The sequence below is a fragment of the Monodelphis domestica genome, chromosome 6 (genome assembly GCF_027887165.1).
Source record: "Monodelphis domestica isolate mMonDom1 chromosome 6, mMonDom1.pri, whole genome shotgun sequence".
In the NCBI taxonomy this organism is placed as follows: Eukaryota; Metazoa; Chordata; class Mammalia; order Didelphimorphia; family Didelphidae; genus Monodelphis; species Monodelphis domestica.
The window spans coordinates 283,311,298-283,328,602 of record NC_077232.1 but is presented as its reverse complement, the minus strand read 5'-3'; the positions used below and the strand labels follow the sequence as shown (position 1 = coordinate 283,328,602).

Here is a 17,305-nt window from a genome sequence, read left to right as displayed (position 1 = left end):
TTATTTATATAGAATTTCTCTCTCCCTCCCCCCTCAAAATAATCCCTCCAAGTCAACATTCTCTTCTATGTATTATGTATCCCTCCCCTCTATTAGAATACAAGCTTCTTGAGGGACAGCAGCGCTCTTTTCACCTCTGTAGTTTCATACTGAGACAAAAATTCCTCTAAACATAGGTATTCCTATACATATATAGTTGGCACCTATTAAGCATTTGTTAAATATTTTTAATTAATTCATCTATTCGGCTCCTTTCATAGATGAGGAAACTGAGATACAGGAATGTTGAATTACTGGACCAAAATGAGACAAGTTTTAAATTCCCAAGTTAGAATCTGAACCAAAGCCCTGTTTCCAAAGGAAGTATTCTTTCTTCTGTACAGAACTGCCTCCTTTTAAGGGATTTTTTTTTGTTCAGAATTTCAAAAGAGCTATTTTCTAGCACTGATTAAAACAAATAGAGCTATTTTCTAGAACCGATGGAAACAAAGTGTAGTAAATTCCAGTATTTTCTCTCACAAATGCTGTTCAGTTTTCATGTTAGACTTGAAAACTTGTCCCCATTCTCAATCTTCAATAGCCAGTGTCTTCTTAATTTTGTCAGGTCCATATTCATATTGTGCTTTTGTAAAGAAAATGAAACTTCCCACTGGTTACCTTCTTTTGATTATGTCTCCTTTGCAGCCAATCACTGAGTATATCAAAATATGTCACATGAAAATATAATACAAAAAAAACCACTGCTATTTAAAAAAAAAAGGAAGTTATAACCAAAGAAAACAGAGACTTGTTCTTTCATGGGGAGAATGAGACCATTTTATTTGGGGGGAATGTTAAAACAAAGCCATATACAATTTGTACCAAATACAATATAACTGTTTGTTCCCTATTTCTGAATAATTACAGTATATACAGATTCATTAAGGCACTGGTTCCCCAAAAGAACACAAATGAGTTTTCTCTTGAAAGAAAAATTTTAAAATATCCTTTTACATTGCCCCCAAGCTTTCTCCAAAAAGAAATGGCATTGTTTATTAGAAGAGGAAACACAAGTGCTAAAAATTCCCTCTTCTGGAATCCTTTTCTAGACTGCAATTTCTATACAACCGAATTCCCTACCTATGTGTAATGTACATGATTACATCATGGAGTTTTCAAAATTCCCTCCTCTTACTACCTTTGTGCATACCTCCAATAAAAAAGTGTACTAGAAAATACTCAGAACACAAAACTCTGCTGTTTCTCATTATACACATAGGAAAAGGGTCTTCAGTCACTGAAGTGTAGTTATCATCCCTGACTAGTTGCAATTTCAAAGTAAGTATTAAACAAAGCCGATCTTGGCACCAGTACATCGAAGCTATGAGTACTATAGAAAGGTGCCTCCCTTAGATGTTGCTGGAGAAAGGGACCGTCATTAAGGCTTATTGGATTATTGGGGAGTTTTTGTTTTTTGTTTTCCTGAGGCCAAAGATCTGTCTCTTCATAAACTTTTTTGGAGAATTGCCACTTAGAATTTAACAATCTATATGTATTTTCATAAATAAATATTACGCTTCATTTAGTGCTTTATCATCCATAATATCTTACTCCCTAATCCACATAATGGAGTTATTCCAGACTCCAAATTAAACATAATATATATTTATATATACACATGTACACACACATATATGTATATATATAACATATAAACCTGAACATCTTAAAATACAAAAATTACATTATCTACCAACTGATATCCTAAAATCCCTTCTTTTAAGGGGAAGGTGGGGAAGAGAGTTTAAATTAGCTTGTAATTAAGAATAATTCTGAAATTAAACAATCACCTGATACAAACATTTTCCAGGTTACTCCCTCTTCCTCAATATAACATTTTCCCAAATCCTAAATCTTTCATAAAAATAAAATTATTCTATATATAGTGTTTAGTAAGTAGTTTGATTTTTTAAAAAAAGATTCCTCTAAATATAATTTTTGTAACAAAGGGAGATAATTATTCATAAATTGCTATTATAAACTTGATATAAGTCAAGTTTCTAATTGGTCTTTTTCGTTAGTACCACATTAATGTCTTAATACTTTTTGTAGTGATTGAGGTTGGTGATTAAAAAAGTAACTACATTTTGTCTCAATTCAACACTGTAAATATGAAGACAGTGATTTTTTTTGCCTTATTGCTACTTATATTAGCAACTGTGGAAAAAAGGTCTAAACCCACTTTTAAATATCTTTCGTACTTCAAAAAAATGGTTATTTAAGAGGGTTCAAGTGATCTGAAAGTAAGTTAGGATTTTTATTTGAGAGAAATTTTTCTGGCTTGGATTCCAAGGTGACTTGAGATCCATAGAAATGAGAGTTTAATTTGGGAAAGACCTGAGTAATTAATGTGTTATGACCAGAAATCTTCCTCACAAATACTTCCCTGTTTGACTGCCACAACGCACACATTTATTTGTCTCTGAACAACCTGGCGTTCACATATGAAAATTAGACATGTGTATGTCTGTGTGCATATTCACATTTAGAACCACCCAGATATACACATATACACACACATATATACAAAGGTAATTTATGTGTCTAATTACAAAGGTATTTATGTGTGTGTATATAGTTAACCTAATGTAAGTTACCAGTTTTGATGCAACGAACAGAATACTTTCACAAAAAAAGAAAATGAACTTTATCGTATGCTAATAGTTGGCATTTTAGTTTCTTCTGAGTTTATTTTCCTTACTATGATTAAAGCAGCATTTAGACCTTATATTTTATTCAAAACCAAACTATCCACAACCTCTTCTTTAAAAAGAGAAGAAGAAGAAGAAAAACATCAGCAGTGAAAAGAAGTGTCTCTTTCCAGCTGTGATAAAATCTGGATGGAAAGCACAGAACAATGAATTACAAAATATTGAACACAGTACAATGCCACCAGCATGGTAAGCGGACCTCACAGCTACTTTTAGAGGATTTATTTTCTGGAAGAAACAAATCACCAGCTGCAGAAAAAAAAATTCTCTATGATTTTTCAAGCACTTGTCAAGTTTTCAGAAATCCTTTGTCTCTGTAAAGTCCCTGGTGTATGACTCTGGCAAAAATACGCGACATCACACTGCCCCCTAGAGTTTTTTAGAATGACTGTTTTCGAAGATGGCTAAAACATTAGGAATTCACCATTTCTCCCAAAGAGCCTTTCTAAGAAAATCATGAAAAAAAGAGAAGGAAATGCTATTCTAATGACTTGTAGATGATGAAAACTTAATTTTTAAAAGCTCTCCTGGTTTTGCTGAGGAGTATTGGCTCTGATGATGATAGAGCTCAAAAGTTAAAAACCCCAGTCAAAGATGAGGAGGCAATTCAGAAATAGACAAATGCCCGAGGAAGAAAGAAATTAAAAAGTGGACCACACCTCAGCAGATTGAAATGGTTAAAATAAACCAGCTCAACATTTTGATTGTGAAATGAAGAAATGTGATCTCTCCTGGGATGCAGAAATAATATACATTTACTAAAAGAACTCATCCCAGCAGCCATCACATTTGGGAGCATCAGTAGGTTTTCTGCTGAACCTTTAGAAAGCTGTATTTCTGTTTCTAATAAGGATTCCTTTAATTTCACCTGACAAGTTCCTTCCCCCTGCCCCACAAAAAAGTGATGAGTCTTTATTACTAAGAAATAGATTGTGTAGATATTCATTCTTGTGCTTCTAAATTTGGCTCTTTTATAAAGGAGCAGCATACTTACTTTCCCTATTCAACAACAAAAAGCAAAATCTCCCTAATGCACCTTCTTTTCATTCCAACTGGTCTTTCCTACAAGGAGAGAGAAATTTGTGCTGAAGTCTTCAGTCATTTCCACAAATAAAATTAAAAAAGAAGAAAAAAAATCTCTGGGTTTAATGGAAAGGGGTGCTTTTGTTCGAAAATGCCTCACAGAATCAGAAAAGTGAGGAGTTTCTGAACAATAACAATCCCACTCACTTTCTTCAACTCTATTCCTAGAAGCTGCATTGGTGCTATGCTTTCATATTCTTTGAAAATGCCAAAGACTACCTGCAGATATGTGAAAATGTGGTTGGTCATCGAGCAGCTGCTATTTATGCTAGCAGGGACATTGACCTCTTTGAGAGAAAATCTCACATCTGGGGCCAGGCAAAGTGGTCTTTGGAGGCAGGGGGCAGGTGGCTTTTAAGAAACATTACAACTTCTCACACATCAGACTATCTGTATGTTTGCTTGGAATGCCATACTGTCACAAATGGAAAAGAAAGTCATTCTGTTTTTCCCTTCAGGCACCATTTTGGGGTTTTGTCCTTTGTGTTTTGTTTTGATTACAATGGTATGTGTCTACCTTGTGTTTTATTTTGAAAAAAAAAAAAGTATCTTTCCTTAAAAAATCCCCAAATACAAAAGGCTTTCACAGAAAGCAGCATGTATCATTTTGCATCAGTTACCCAAGTGGTCTTCCCTTCCTGCAAACAGGCCCCATGAGCCTGAGATTGGCAATGTCACTCTTTGTCCAGGGTTTTCCCTGAGAGCAAGTGGCCTGATCCTGCTCAGAAGCAGGATGTCATTCAAGATTTGTATTATGGAAACATCTTTAACATCTTCTGCTTTGCCAACAAAAAGAAAAAAAATGGTGTTCGCTTTCTCCAGATGTTTACTTTCTCCCTTCAATCAAAGTTTAATGTCCTGTGACTCTGACATTTTGGCAAGTGTTTTCTTAACCCGAAGTGCTGTGAGACGAGAGGCAGGATTGTGAGCCCAGCATTCTGTCATGAGTTTCCCCATTTGCCGTAGACACTATGGAGAAAGAAATAGGAATATTAAAATATAATTAGGGGAATGTGCTATGATCAACAGGGTTACTTCTTAGATGCTTTGAAATTTGAGTCTAAGAAAAGATATCGCTCCTTTAAACTGTACAGGTACAAAAATCCTCAGTTCCATTTTGATACAAGATTATGGGATTAATGCCCAACTTTCATGTCATTCATGCTGTGATAGATTCAGACAGGTGGTTTTGCTGCCTACAGCATATTGGCTTTGAAATGGAGTGTTAAACAAATACAAAAATACCCAAGAAATTTGTTTGGTTCAATGGCATACTCCCAGATTGTTTACACCACTTTGTAAGTTTAACTCTTTTTATCTAATTACTTATGACACAAAGAAAAAAGCTAATTCCCAAATTACAGTTTCCTGCTGCAATAACCACATTAAATTAAACTATTTAACAAGATTAATGACCTCTGCCTAGAATCACAGACATGGTCTCCAGTGCTCATGTGTGGTTTATCAATTACTGGTCCTTTCATTTCATTAGAAATCCTTGTTCGAAGAGTTGATCATGTATTAGATGTTTTTATAGTGGGGCATTTGTTTAGGAGTATAGGTTGAACCAGATGGTTACTGAAACCTCTTTCAACTCTTAAGTCTGATTTTGAATTCCATGCTTTTCCCAGCCTTCATCTCAGACCGCCTATTTGGAAAGTATACATTTCAGAAACTGTACACAATTGGCATCCTATGGTGGGAAAAGGAAAACGCTAAAAGTCCTAGAATAAAATCAAACCATTTTTTCATCTGAAGAATCATTTATTCACATCAGTTGTTCTAGCAATAGCTACCCTTTGGAGACAAGCATATGTGCAAAATGTCCAAGGGTTTATGTGTTTGTGCTTGAAATATCCAGGGACCTCAGTGGCCATCTAATCAAATCAATAGTGGAAAGAAATTTGTACTTTAATATATTGACAACTGAGCACACTGCTTCTACTGAAAAAAAAAAAAGAACCTCTTTGAGAAGAAAGAACAAATCCAGCCAGCTCATTCACTTTGTGATAATCCTTTCCCATTTCATGTTGTTAACAAGAAAGAAACATTTTAACATTTAAAAAAAAATCCTAACTAAATCTGTTTCTTATACTTTTGAATGTCATATAATCTATCCTTCTGAATTTGTTTTTGCTTATCTGTGAGATAATAAGTATAACACTTCTCCTATTAGCACCTCTTATGATCTCTTGGCTCATAGAAATGCTAAAGTCCAACTGTGTGTGTGTGTGTGTGTGTGTGTGTGTGTGTGTGTGTGTGTGTGTGTGAGAGAGAGAGAGAGAGAGAGAGAGAGAGAGAGAGGAGGAGTCATTAATGAAATCAATATATTTTTTAAATCATTCACAAAAAATTAGCCTTGCTAGCTGAAAAGATATAAGGAATAATGTCAGCATATTTAGAAATGATGTAACCTCCAATATCTGAGGAAATGCAACACTAACTTCAGAAAATTAAACAGAGAATGATCCAGCTCCATTACCAAAATTTCTTTGAGAAAGAATAACTGCAATGAGGGCTGCTACTTCAACAACAGGTTATCTGCACAGAACTGGTGAGATGTCATTCGCATACCATGGACAATGGGCTTTCCTTCCATACCTCATCACTACTCCATCTGTTGGGAAAGGATGGACGGAGTTTCTTGATGCACACAATTTCCCTCATGTCTTCATAGGAGGGGTCACTGGGTACCAGGTCATGATAGGGAAGCTGGTATTCTTCTACTATTCCTAGAAAAAATGATTTTTGAAAAGTTTTATCACTCTGAAATAAGAAAAAAAGCTAAATTATTATCAAAGTGGAGACTAACAATATTAACTATACATGTTAGAATATATTTTTCTTTGGCATCTGGGTATAGGGCAGATCTGTATTTTTATTTTATGCAAGGAACTCAGGGTGAAGAAATAGTTGCTACTGAATCATTTTTACAACAGTTCTATAAATTAGTCTTAGAAAATTGGCTGGATCTATATTTAAATGACCTGCCTCGGAACACAAAGCCAATATGTGTCAAAGGTAGTATTTGAACCCAAGGTAGTCTTCATGATCCAAGACCAGACAAGCTTCTTATTGACTATAGTGAGCTCTCTTTCTAGCATTAATTTGGTGAGGTAAAAAGGAGACCAACAGGTCTAAATTCAAGTGATGTACACTATCATCCTTTCCTTTTAAAAACAAAACATTCTTTAGATCCTTCACAAAGGAAAACTGTTTCAAGATAAAGCTCACTTCCCATTATTAGTCATTTTCTAATGCTTTAGTTTAATGAAAACTGACGAATTTATTTGAGATTATTATTTCATAAAATTTGTTGCAGTAACCATAAAATTCCAAACTGCTTTCATATTCATTCATACATTATATATTAAGCTTGTGCTAGGTTTGAGCATTCAAATACCTTGATTTTTAAGACTCTCCATTATTAATCAAACAAAAAGGAAAAGCCAGTATAGAAGACACAAGATATAAGAGTAAGTTAGATAAGGGATAGCCCCCAGGAAATGGATTTTTGAGAAATATGAGGACAGAAATAATCATTTTCTTCTAGTGGTGGAGTGAAAGGTCAGAAAAGGTTTCAAAAAGCAAATGCCACCTGAGCTGAATTTTGAAAAAACAGATTTCAATATAACCCAAAAGATGGGATTGGGGAAGAGACCATTCCAAGCAGGGATGCATTAAAACTGGAGATTTTGGTTTTTTGTTGTTGAGTATAGAAATCAAATATGCCATATTTATATTTACAAAACAGTCACATATATTTTGGGGTTATACATGCATAATCATGTAAAATATATTTCCATATTGTTCATTTTTTTTAAACCCTTACCTTCCGTCTTAGAGTCAATACTGTGTATTGGCTCCAAGGCAGAAGAGTGGTAAGGTCTAGGAAATGGGGGTCAAGTGACTTGCCCAGGGTCACACAGCTGGGAAATTGTCTGAGGCCAGATTTGAACCTACGACCTCCCGTCTCTAGGGCTAGCTCTCAATCCACTGAGCTACCCAGCTGCCCCCATATTGTTCATTTTTAAAAGTGAGTAATCTTATAAAATCAAAACTCTAAAACATAAATCCAAGTAAAAAACTGAAATATCACATGTTTTCATCTGTATTAAGTTTCAAACAGTTCTTTCTCTGGAGGTGGATAATATACTTTGTCTTAAGCCCCTCAGAATTGTTCTGGATTAATGTATTGGCTATAATTGCCAAGTCTATCACAGCTGATCATTCAACAATATTTCTATTCCTGGGTTCAAATTTTTCTTGGTTCTGTTTATTTCACTCTGCATCAGTTTATGTAGATTTTTCTACCTCTTTTTGAAATCATCCTGTTCACCATTCTTTACATATTCCATGACCATCATATTTAGAAGCAAGAATGAACATTTACACATTCCTTTTCTTATTCATGAGAATCCATCACTTTTGGGGGAGATAGGGTAAAAAAACGGAGAATGGAAAAAGGAACAAGTGAGTAGAATTTTGATGGAACTCTTTTAAGGTTCCAGAGTTACCATATGAAATCTTAAATTAAGTCATGTTTAGAAAATCCAAAATTTGACTCAATAAGCTCTAAACTTTTGTAAATGTTGACACTATCTCTATTATAACTTTAAGAGTTAGAATTTTATACCACCTCAAAAAGTAGTCAATTTGGGGAAAAATCAGATTCCAATCACTGTAAAAACATGGGAAGAAAAAAGAAATGGGGAGTTAGATCTATACCTCAAATCTTTTACAGTGTGATGGTGCATGCTATAGTCTGTCTCTTTTTCCCATTTGGTTTCCAATTTTAATATGTTTAGAAAGGGCAGGCAGTTTCCTCTCTGCTTGCTAACTTTTTTTGTGTAGCTCCCTGACATAATCATAGCATTGCTCCTTCAACAATGTTTTCCGAGTTTTGGGGGTGGAGTCAAGATGGTAGAGTGAACCAGAACAGCTCCATGTCACCACAAAAATCCTTTCTAAGCAAGATTAAAATATTGCCACAAAATGAATACAGGAGTGAAAGAACCAATAAGGAGACAGAATGAAACAACTTTCAAGAAAAGAAAACCCCCCAAAATAAATAGAGAATGTCTGGGGTACTGGTGTGAGAGGAGAGCAGAGCCAATAAGAGGCTGTAGCAATAAGGGAAGAGCAAGCCACATACCTCCCACCGCACATCTTTTGTCACAGGTTCAGAATCTAAATCCAAGTCAACATTCAGATCCTGAAATACTTCCTGGGAAAATAGTGGTACAAGCCAACCACAGTCCTTGAAATTTAAAATTATGAAGAAGTCCAAAGTCCAAGCCCAGGGCAGTCTGGTTTTAAGTGGGCTGATCGGTGTGGGCCCAGAGAGAAGGCAGGAATCCCAGTATGGGCTTGGGATAAGGACATAGTTCACAGTTTGGGGTAGCTGATAGCACTGAGTTCCCTCCCTTCCTCCCCTCATCCTGTTGCTTAAAGCTAAGGACAGAGCTCCAGAACAAGACAATCAAGGATGTGCCCAACTAGATCAAGTGCATAGTGAGACCAAAAACTTGAGGCTAGAATTTGATCAGCCCCTGTCCTGATCAAGTTCAGAATGAGATCAAAAGCTTATGCCCATGCCTGAAGCAAGTCTTTAAGCTATTAGCATCTCAAGAGTCAATTAAATCAGCAAGGAGAGGGGGCTCTCAGAGATCTCAGCCCTCAGGCCATCAGAGACCATCACCAAGAACTGAAACTGGTAAAAACCCAGAAAATAAACTAAAAAATAGCATCAAGAAAAGACTGAACTTTCAGAGAGTGCCCCAAATTCCCAGAAAGCAGAGTCTACTTATAATTAGATAGGGGAAATGAACAAACAATTTTTTAAAATTAATAATTATCTTAGAAAACTGTAAGGAATCAATTCTCTCTATTTCAAGTAATAGACTACTATCATTGGGGGAAAAAATGCTCTCTCCAAGATCATAAACACCAAAGCCATTCTTCATTTAAAAAAAAATGGGATGTGATTTCATTGGGAACTTCTACAGTGTAAAATTCCATGGCCAACTCAAACTAACAACTCAACTAAAATCTAGAGTGTATAAAGGCATACCTGAGAGCAGTGGGGCTGAACTCAGGTAGAAAAGAGGGGAACACTCAATCATACAGAAGGATCTCTGTCAGTGAGATATGAATGTAATTTTAATATATAATATCTATATTTTATTTTTAACTTGCTAAACATCCCATAATTACATTGTAATCTGGTTTGAGTATATGTGTTGGCTATATATTTGACACCTATGCCTTAAAATAACACTTGTTTGTGGTCATGTAGCCTAAGGTATCAGAGATATTCCTTGAATGCAAGTCTTCTTAATCTATGATTCTTCTTTTACTTAATACCCTCAAGTTAGGTTGCCTCTAGCATGAATCTCCCTTTTGTTTAGTTTAATTTTTTTAATTGTTTAATTGTTTAAAAGTTTAATTGTTAATAGTTTTGTTTGTTTAATTGTCCCAATTACATGTTCCTCTATTTTATTTAGTACCATGTTTAATTCCTTATTTGTCTATGCTGGGGAAATACAGTGGGGGCTGCAAGATTACGGACAAATATGGAACTCTACTATCATTTATGGAGAAAAGAATTATTATAGTAATCACTAGAAATACTCCTTTTTCTCCTATTGTTGACCCCTCCCTGGCTTCATCTATTAATGATCCTGAAATAAACTGTTTTACTCAGGCTTTTCTCCAAGCCTTCTGTGAACTGGTTTATCCTTCCACTGCTCCTCTTGTTTTACAAGATGTTATTTCTCATTATCTTCTACTTTTCTCTCTGTAGGATTTTACAAATAAGTTTATAATAGAGACCACTTGCCCTTAGCTGCTATCTCTCAGGTTTGCAAGGACTGCAACAAAGTTGATTGGAATTGATCATAAAATCCCAAAACTCTTATGAGCATGGGTGGTAGTTATGACTGATGACTTTGGAAAATGTAAATGATGTCACTGGTTTAGAAGGTAGTAACTTGTGGTTGGCTGCTGAGTTGAAACTAGAATGTGTTCAAGAGTTAGGAACCTATCAAAGTCTCTTGTTCTCTTCTGTCTGGTTAGTATAAGAACAAAGAAGATTATCTTTGGTGAGCCTTTGGATGGGGGAAGATCTTTAGACCCTCTCACACCTGAAGTGAGTATAAAGATGAGAGGACATCACACTGCAACTGCTTCCGCTTTTGGTGTGTCTATTCTTTCTAGCTGTAGCTAAAGGAGTACAAGAGATGGCTATAGCCCTATGTAACTTTTGAAAGGTCAGGATACTGAGTGTCAAAAGTCCAGGAGCTAGAGTCCACTAGAGTCCATACTAGAAGTTTCTGGAAGTCAGACAATAAGAAATCTATGAGAACTGATACAGACAGAAAGGCAGTCAAGAGGAAGCAAGAGTAATTCATCCATCAGCCATGTGAAATTTGGAAGTAAATTTAGTGAGATAACTATTATGTAGAAACTACATGAGGTTTGAGACCACTCTTCCCAAGGGCTGACAAGGCAGAGACTAGACTGTGTTCCAGACTGTGTGTGTATGTGTAAGTGTGCATGTGTCTTTGTGTGTGTATATGAGAGAGAGAGAAAGAATGCTTTGAAATTTTAATCCATTTATTATCATTTATTATGAATCATTAATTCATTTTGTTCACAGTTAATGAAATTGTGGTGATAATCTCTGGTGATTAACAATGAGAATACACCATGGTGGGACTTAAGCCAATGAAATACTCTCCAAACCCTGAAGGGGAATTATAGAATGCTAGAGGGAGATGTAGTCTTGTTCAGGGACCAGACATCCATCCATCCATCCATCCATCCATCCATCCATCCATCCTTCCTTCCTTCCTTCCTTCCTTCCTTCCTTCCTTCCTTCCTTCCTTCCTTCCTTCCTTCCTTCCTTCCTTCTTTCCTTCCTTCTTCCTTCCTTCTTCCTTTCTTTCTTTCTTTCTTTCTTTCTTTCTTTCTTTCTTTCTTTCTTTCTTTCTTTCTTTCTTTCTTTCTTTCTTTCTTTCTTTCTTTCTTTCTTTCTTTCTTTCTTTCTTTCTTTCTTTCTTTCTTTCTTTCTTTCTTTCTTTCTTTCTTTCTTTCTTTCTTTCTTTCTTTCTTTCTTTCTTTCTTTCTTTCTTTCTTTCTTTCTTTCTTTCTTTCTTTCCTTACCTTTCATCATGGAATCAGTACTATGAATTGGTTTCTTAGGCCAAAGAGCAGTAAGGCATAGGTGAAGGGATTAAGTGACTTACCCAGGATCACACAGTAAATTTTTAAGATTTGTAGAAGTAATAAGGATTCTCAGAATTTATAAACTCTGAGAAAAAAAATGTAGAGATGCTCATCTAAATTGACTTAGGAAATTAAGAGTGTCTGTACTTCTGCTTGTTCTATTTCTCACTGTTTAACTTTCAGCTTATTGAATAGGTCAAGTTGGAATTGTTTTAATTGAACATTTTGACACACCTAATTTAATTTTGCTTTGATATTTGTTTTAATAAGTTGGTGATCTGACTTTACACAGACAACCAATTTAGAAATCAATCCTACCTTGGCAACGAGTCATTTCCTCTTTAAAATACAACAAATTATTTTTATGTGGTATTACTTGAAGATTGCCTTTTTCAATATCGCTGATATGATAATATACAACTCATAAAGCATTATATTGTAGAGAACTGTCCTTGGAGTCAGGAAGACCTGGTTTCAAAAGTCAATCCTCCCACAAATGCTTTGTGGCTTTATACAAGATGCTTAACCTCTACATGTCCCCAGACATTGTAAAATTCTCAGATAGTTGATTATTTGCATAGGGAAGGATCATTTACTCATTAAGTAGTTTCTAGTTCAAATAAATTCTAGGTCTTGAGGGTAAATTAAATAAAAACTAAATTTATACAGCACTTAAAAGTTCACAAAACACTCCCTGCAATAACCTTGTGAAGCATAGAATATTAGTATTAATGTTTCATTGAAACTTTGATTTCATCAGTATGGCATTCCTTTTAGTGATTCAGATTGTTGCTCACGTATGCTTAGTAATTCTACATCACTTTAACAAACTCTTTACCTTGTGGTTTAGAATCAATACCATCAATCTATTCAAAAGCAGAAGAGTAGTAAGGGCTAGGCAGTGGGGGTTAAGTGACTTGCACAGGGCTACACAGCTAAGATAGACATCCTGAGCTACCTAGCTGGAGTTTCCTTCCACAAAAGGATCAATATGGAAAAAAAAAGATTTGGAATAATTGCTCCTGTAAAATCTATTTCAAGATAGAGTAGGCAGATTAGAAAATTGGAGATTTAAATTATTTTTTAAATGTTGAATATTGTTTTTACATGGAATTATATAGTAAAAAATGAAATATTAAGTGAAGGAGGGGAAACATTACTTTGATTCACTTATTCTCATAAACCTGCCACAAACCTACCACTCACCATAATGCGTATTTTCTTTCCGTGCCTCTGACATTATATTGATAGTAAGAGAGCACGGAAGTTATCATTTGTTACTCCTTGTTTGTATTCCATTTCCTCCTTCCTCACCCCAGTCATATAGTTCTCTGAAATCCTTGGTGCTGCCTCATCCTGGCAATTCTTCATGTACCCTCCTGTTTTGCAGTTTGTTTACCCCATTTTAAAGCTAGGGAAATATCCTCAGAATGATGAAGTGACTTTTTCCAGGTCACAGAGCTAAGAATTGGCTAAAACAAAACGGGAGCCAAGTCTTCTAATTCCAAGCCTTGTGAGAGGTTGTATATTATCCAGTTCTCTATGTCTCGTATCAGTCCGCCTTCTCTTAACAAAAACCTTGCCTCCAGGTGCCTATCTCATTTCTGCCAAACCAAAGAATACCTGCCGCACTAGTTCATGCTCTGTCTTTTCCAGGAAGTTTTCCCTGAATATGCCAAGATGCTTTTGCCTTCTTATTTCCCCTGAATACCTTTCACACTTTAAGAACATATCACTACAGCATGCAGTGAGTATATCTCATCACCTTAATTAAATCAAAAAGTACCTGAAGATTAAGACTTTGTGTGGAGGCAGCCACTGGATTGGGAGTCAGGTATGGGGATGGGAGGTCTTATATTCCAATTTAGCCTGAGAAAATGTCTTAGCTGTGTGACCCTGGGTAAGTCACTAAATCGCCATTGCCTAGCCCTTAGTGCTCTTCTGCCTTGGGATCAATACACCATATTGATTCTCTGACAAAAGGTAAGGATACTTTTTTTTAAAAAAGGCTTTGCGTATCTCTCATTTTCTCTAGTAGCAGCACAGCATCTGGCAAGGAGCAAAAACTTAATGAACTGACTGCTTGAAATGAATGAATGAAATGAAACCAAGAAAGGGATAGGCAAAGTTGGTCATTGGCAAAATTGACATTGAATGAATTCTTAATTTCCCTGTCATTCTACCCTGTTCTGTACCTCTTCTAAGGTGTTTGCTGATTCAAAAACATGCTCTTGTGTTGCCAAGACAGCCCAGCAATAAAACTTGGGCTACTATAAATGCCATTCTTCTGAGAGCACTGACTACTATCAAACGTTGGGACTGAAATAGGTAAGGAGTCCTGGGTAATGGCCTGCTTATATATGCTTTTGGAAAGCACAAAATGAAAGGAAATGCAATCAGTTTATACTTTAGTACTTTCTTAAAGACTGGTGGGAGAAACTATGCCTACATTGACTTTCTATTTATTTATTATACTGTACCTACTTTGAGAGTAAACTTGTGCTTTCAAAGAGCTCATAAAATGTTTAGTTTCCTGGGCACTCCAAGGTAATCCAAATCTTTAGAATTAAGTTGAAATATTCATATTAATCCAAAGAGATGGAAGTACAAAACCAACCAAAAGAAGAGTATCAAATCCTTAACTAGCATATATTAGTGTTTCTAAGAAGAAACAAGTCCCCAAGATAAAGATATGAACAAAAAAGTTTTCAGAAAAAAAAAAAAACAATCGTCAGCCATATATTTTTAAAACCTTTGAACAATAATTAGAGAAATGAAAATTGAAACCTCACACCCTGAAAGTAGGTGAAAGTAATAAAAGGTGAAACTAATGCTTGAGGGGCTATGGAAAAATAGATCTGTGAATCATCTAACCATTCTGGAACTATGTAAAAAAAGTCAAAATACTGTTCATATTTAAATATTGATCATTGCAGTATCACCTTAAAGTCAAAGATGAGAAAGAAAGGATATAAATATGTTCAGCGTAATTGTAGCAGTGTTCTTTGTGGTAGTGGAAAAAGGAAATGACCAATATTTTGGAATGGTGAAAGAATTTGTAAAATGGAATAACAAAATATTATTGCATTTTAATAAGTTATAAATATGAAGAAATCAGAAAAGCAGAGTAAGTTTTATGCACAGTGAAATGAGCAGAACCCAGAAGAGGTCAGTGAATGCAATAATCACAATAGCAAAAGCAAACAGCACTAAAATATTTCAGAACTGTGATCGAAATGAGCCATGTTTCCTCCAGAAGATTCTTGAGAGATTCAGTAAACTTTGGGGGTAGAATGTGGAATATAAAATCTGGTAAATGTATCAGTTTGTTTTCCTTAGTTCCATTTCTCTAGTACAAATGGAAATAAAATGCTTTAAAAATAGATAATGTATTTAAAAAAAAAAACCCTTACCTTATGTCTTAGAATCAATACTTTGTATCAGATCCAAGGCATGAGAACATAGGGGATTAAGTGATTTGCCCAGGGTCATACATCTAAAAGGGTCTGAGGTACATTTGAACCCAGGACCTCCCTGACTCTAGGTCTGGCTCTCTGTCCACTGAGTAGTTGCCCCAAGAAGCCAAGTGTTTTGACTTCCAGTTCACATTGGCAAGTTGACTATGGAAGAAAGAGTGGGAAGAAAGATTCAAGGATAATACTGGGGTCTAGCATCTGAGTGAATGGGACATTGACTGAAAGCATGAAACACAGAGAGACAGAGTAGAGTAGTAAGACAGTCAGTCCTGTACTTGGAACCAAGATGCCCTACATTCAAGTTTTGCCTCTGAACATCCTGGCTGTGTGACACTGAACAAGTCATGAAAACTCTTACTGCTCTAGACAACTCTCTTTATGACACTATAAATGGCAGAACACATTGGTAAAGAGAATTTCCTTCCTTTGGTGTTATCCATACAAAGAAAATGAGTGGTCTAGGACCTATCCAGTCCCTTGGAAGATCCAAGTAGAAGCTTTATGCTGGCAGGGGATAGAAATTAATTCAGTTTTGACCTCTAAGAACCATTTTTGTGGGAATTCAGGCTATAACTTTCCAATGACACTGGAGTTACTTACCGCCGGATACACATCTCCGGGCGATTTCCCACAGAATAAGACCAAAACTGTACATATCTGCCATGATGTAGGACTGGAAGTGGTTCCGATTCAAACTCTCATCCAGAACTTCTGGTGGCATGTACCGTTTGGTGCCAACCCGAGTGTTGGGTGGGATGTCTACTTCATTGGTGTCACTGAGGGGAAAAGCACAGCACTGACATCAACATGGTAGAAAAAGTCTAGCAAAATCAAATTATAGCTTGAGCAAGGTCGAAAAGTACTGTGATAAAACACTCTGGAAAGGAAAATTGACTTAGTGTGTGAACAAGGACTCTTCTTTGAAAGGCTTACTTGCCTCAGGCCATATGAAGTATTTAAATTCAGGCACACAGTGAAGATAAGACTCAACAGGGATGCAGCTGCTAACATTTGGGATTTCATTAGCATTAAACTAATGCAGTTGGTAACTATCAAATATTCATTAAATGTTTTAAAAACAGCTCTTCTCAGAGTCACAATTTACCAGATTTGCCATTAAAAGAGGATTTAGGAGATAAAAAAACTTCCGGTTCTTCCAAAAACTTAGGAGAAACCAGACTGAAAAAAAAGGTGCAGATCTCATTCGAATCCTACAATTTTACAGTGCAAGGCTCCATGATTTTCATCTGGTTCAATCCTTTCATTTTTACAGAAAAGGGAAGTGTTAAACAGAAAAAAAAATGACTGACTTGCTCAAATTTACACTCTTAATTCAAGCAGAGGTGAGACTAGAATCATTTCCTTACTCTTCATTTTGTTCCCCTAACACAATTCAGTTGCTGTTATATATTTTTCCTAAGTAACCCAAGTATTCCTCAAAAAAGTATTTTTTAAATTGCACTGTTGATTATTGTTCTTCTTAGCCTGGGTCTGTGGTTTGATGAGTGTGGGGATATTCTGGAGAGGAAACATTCTACCATTGTACTTCAGAAATTGTTCCTTGATTTATTTCAGCTGCTGGGAGAACCAGAGAAATTAAATCATTTGCCCTTGGTCACAGAGACAATAAGAATAAGAAATAGAGGGGTCAACTAGGTCACTCAGTGGATTGAGAGCAAGGCTTAAAGATGCAAAGTCCTGGGTTCAAATTTGACCAATAGAGATTATTGGTTCCAAGACAAAAGATATGGGTTCAAAAAAAAAGGT

At 35.7% G+C, this 17,305-nt stretch overlaps 1 protein-coding gene across 12 annotated transcripts in view; it reads right to left on the bottom strand.

The window, feature by feature from the left end:
- Positions 1 to 793: 793 nt before the first annotated feature.
- Positions 794 to 17,305, bottom strand: part of BMPR1B (bone morphogenetic protein receptor type 1B) — a 519,978-nt gene continuing 503,466 nt past the window's right edge. For 9 of the 12 annotated variants that reach the window (XM_056803301.1, XM_056803304.1, XM_056803307.1 and 6 more), the window contains 3 exons: positions 16,139 to 16,314; positions 6,408 to 6,565; positions 794 to 4,802 (listed from right to left, as the gene is read on the bottom strand). In XM_056803301.1, the coding sequence (XP_056659279.1) occupies positions 4,677 to 4,802; positions 6,408 to 6,565; positions 16,139 to 16,314 (460 nt within the window). In that variant the 3' untranslated portion in view covers positions 794 to 4,676. The remainder of the gene's footprint in view (positions 4,803 to 6,407; positions 6,566 to 16,138; positions 16,315 to 17,305) is intronic. The other 3 variants (XM_007495714.3, XM_016422966.2, XM_007495716.3) reach the window with 1 other exon arrangement.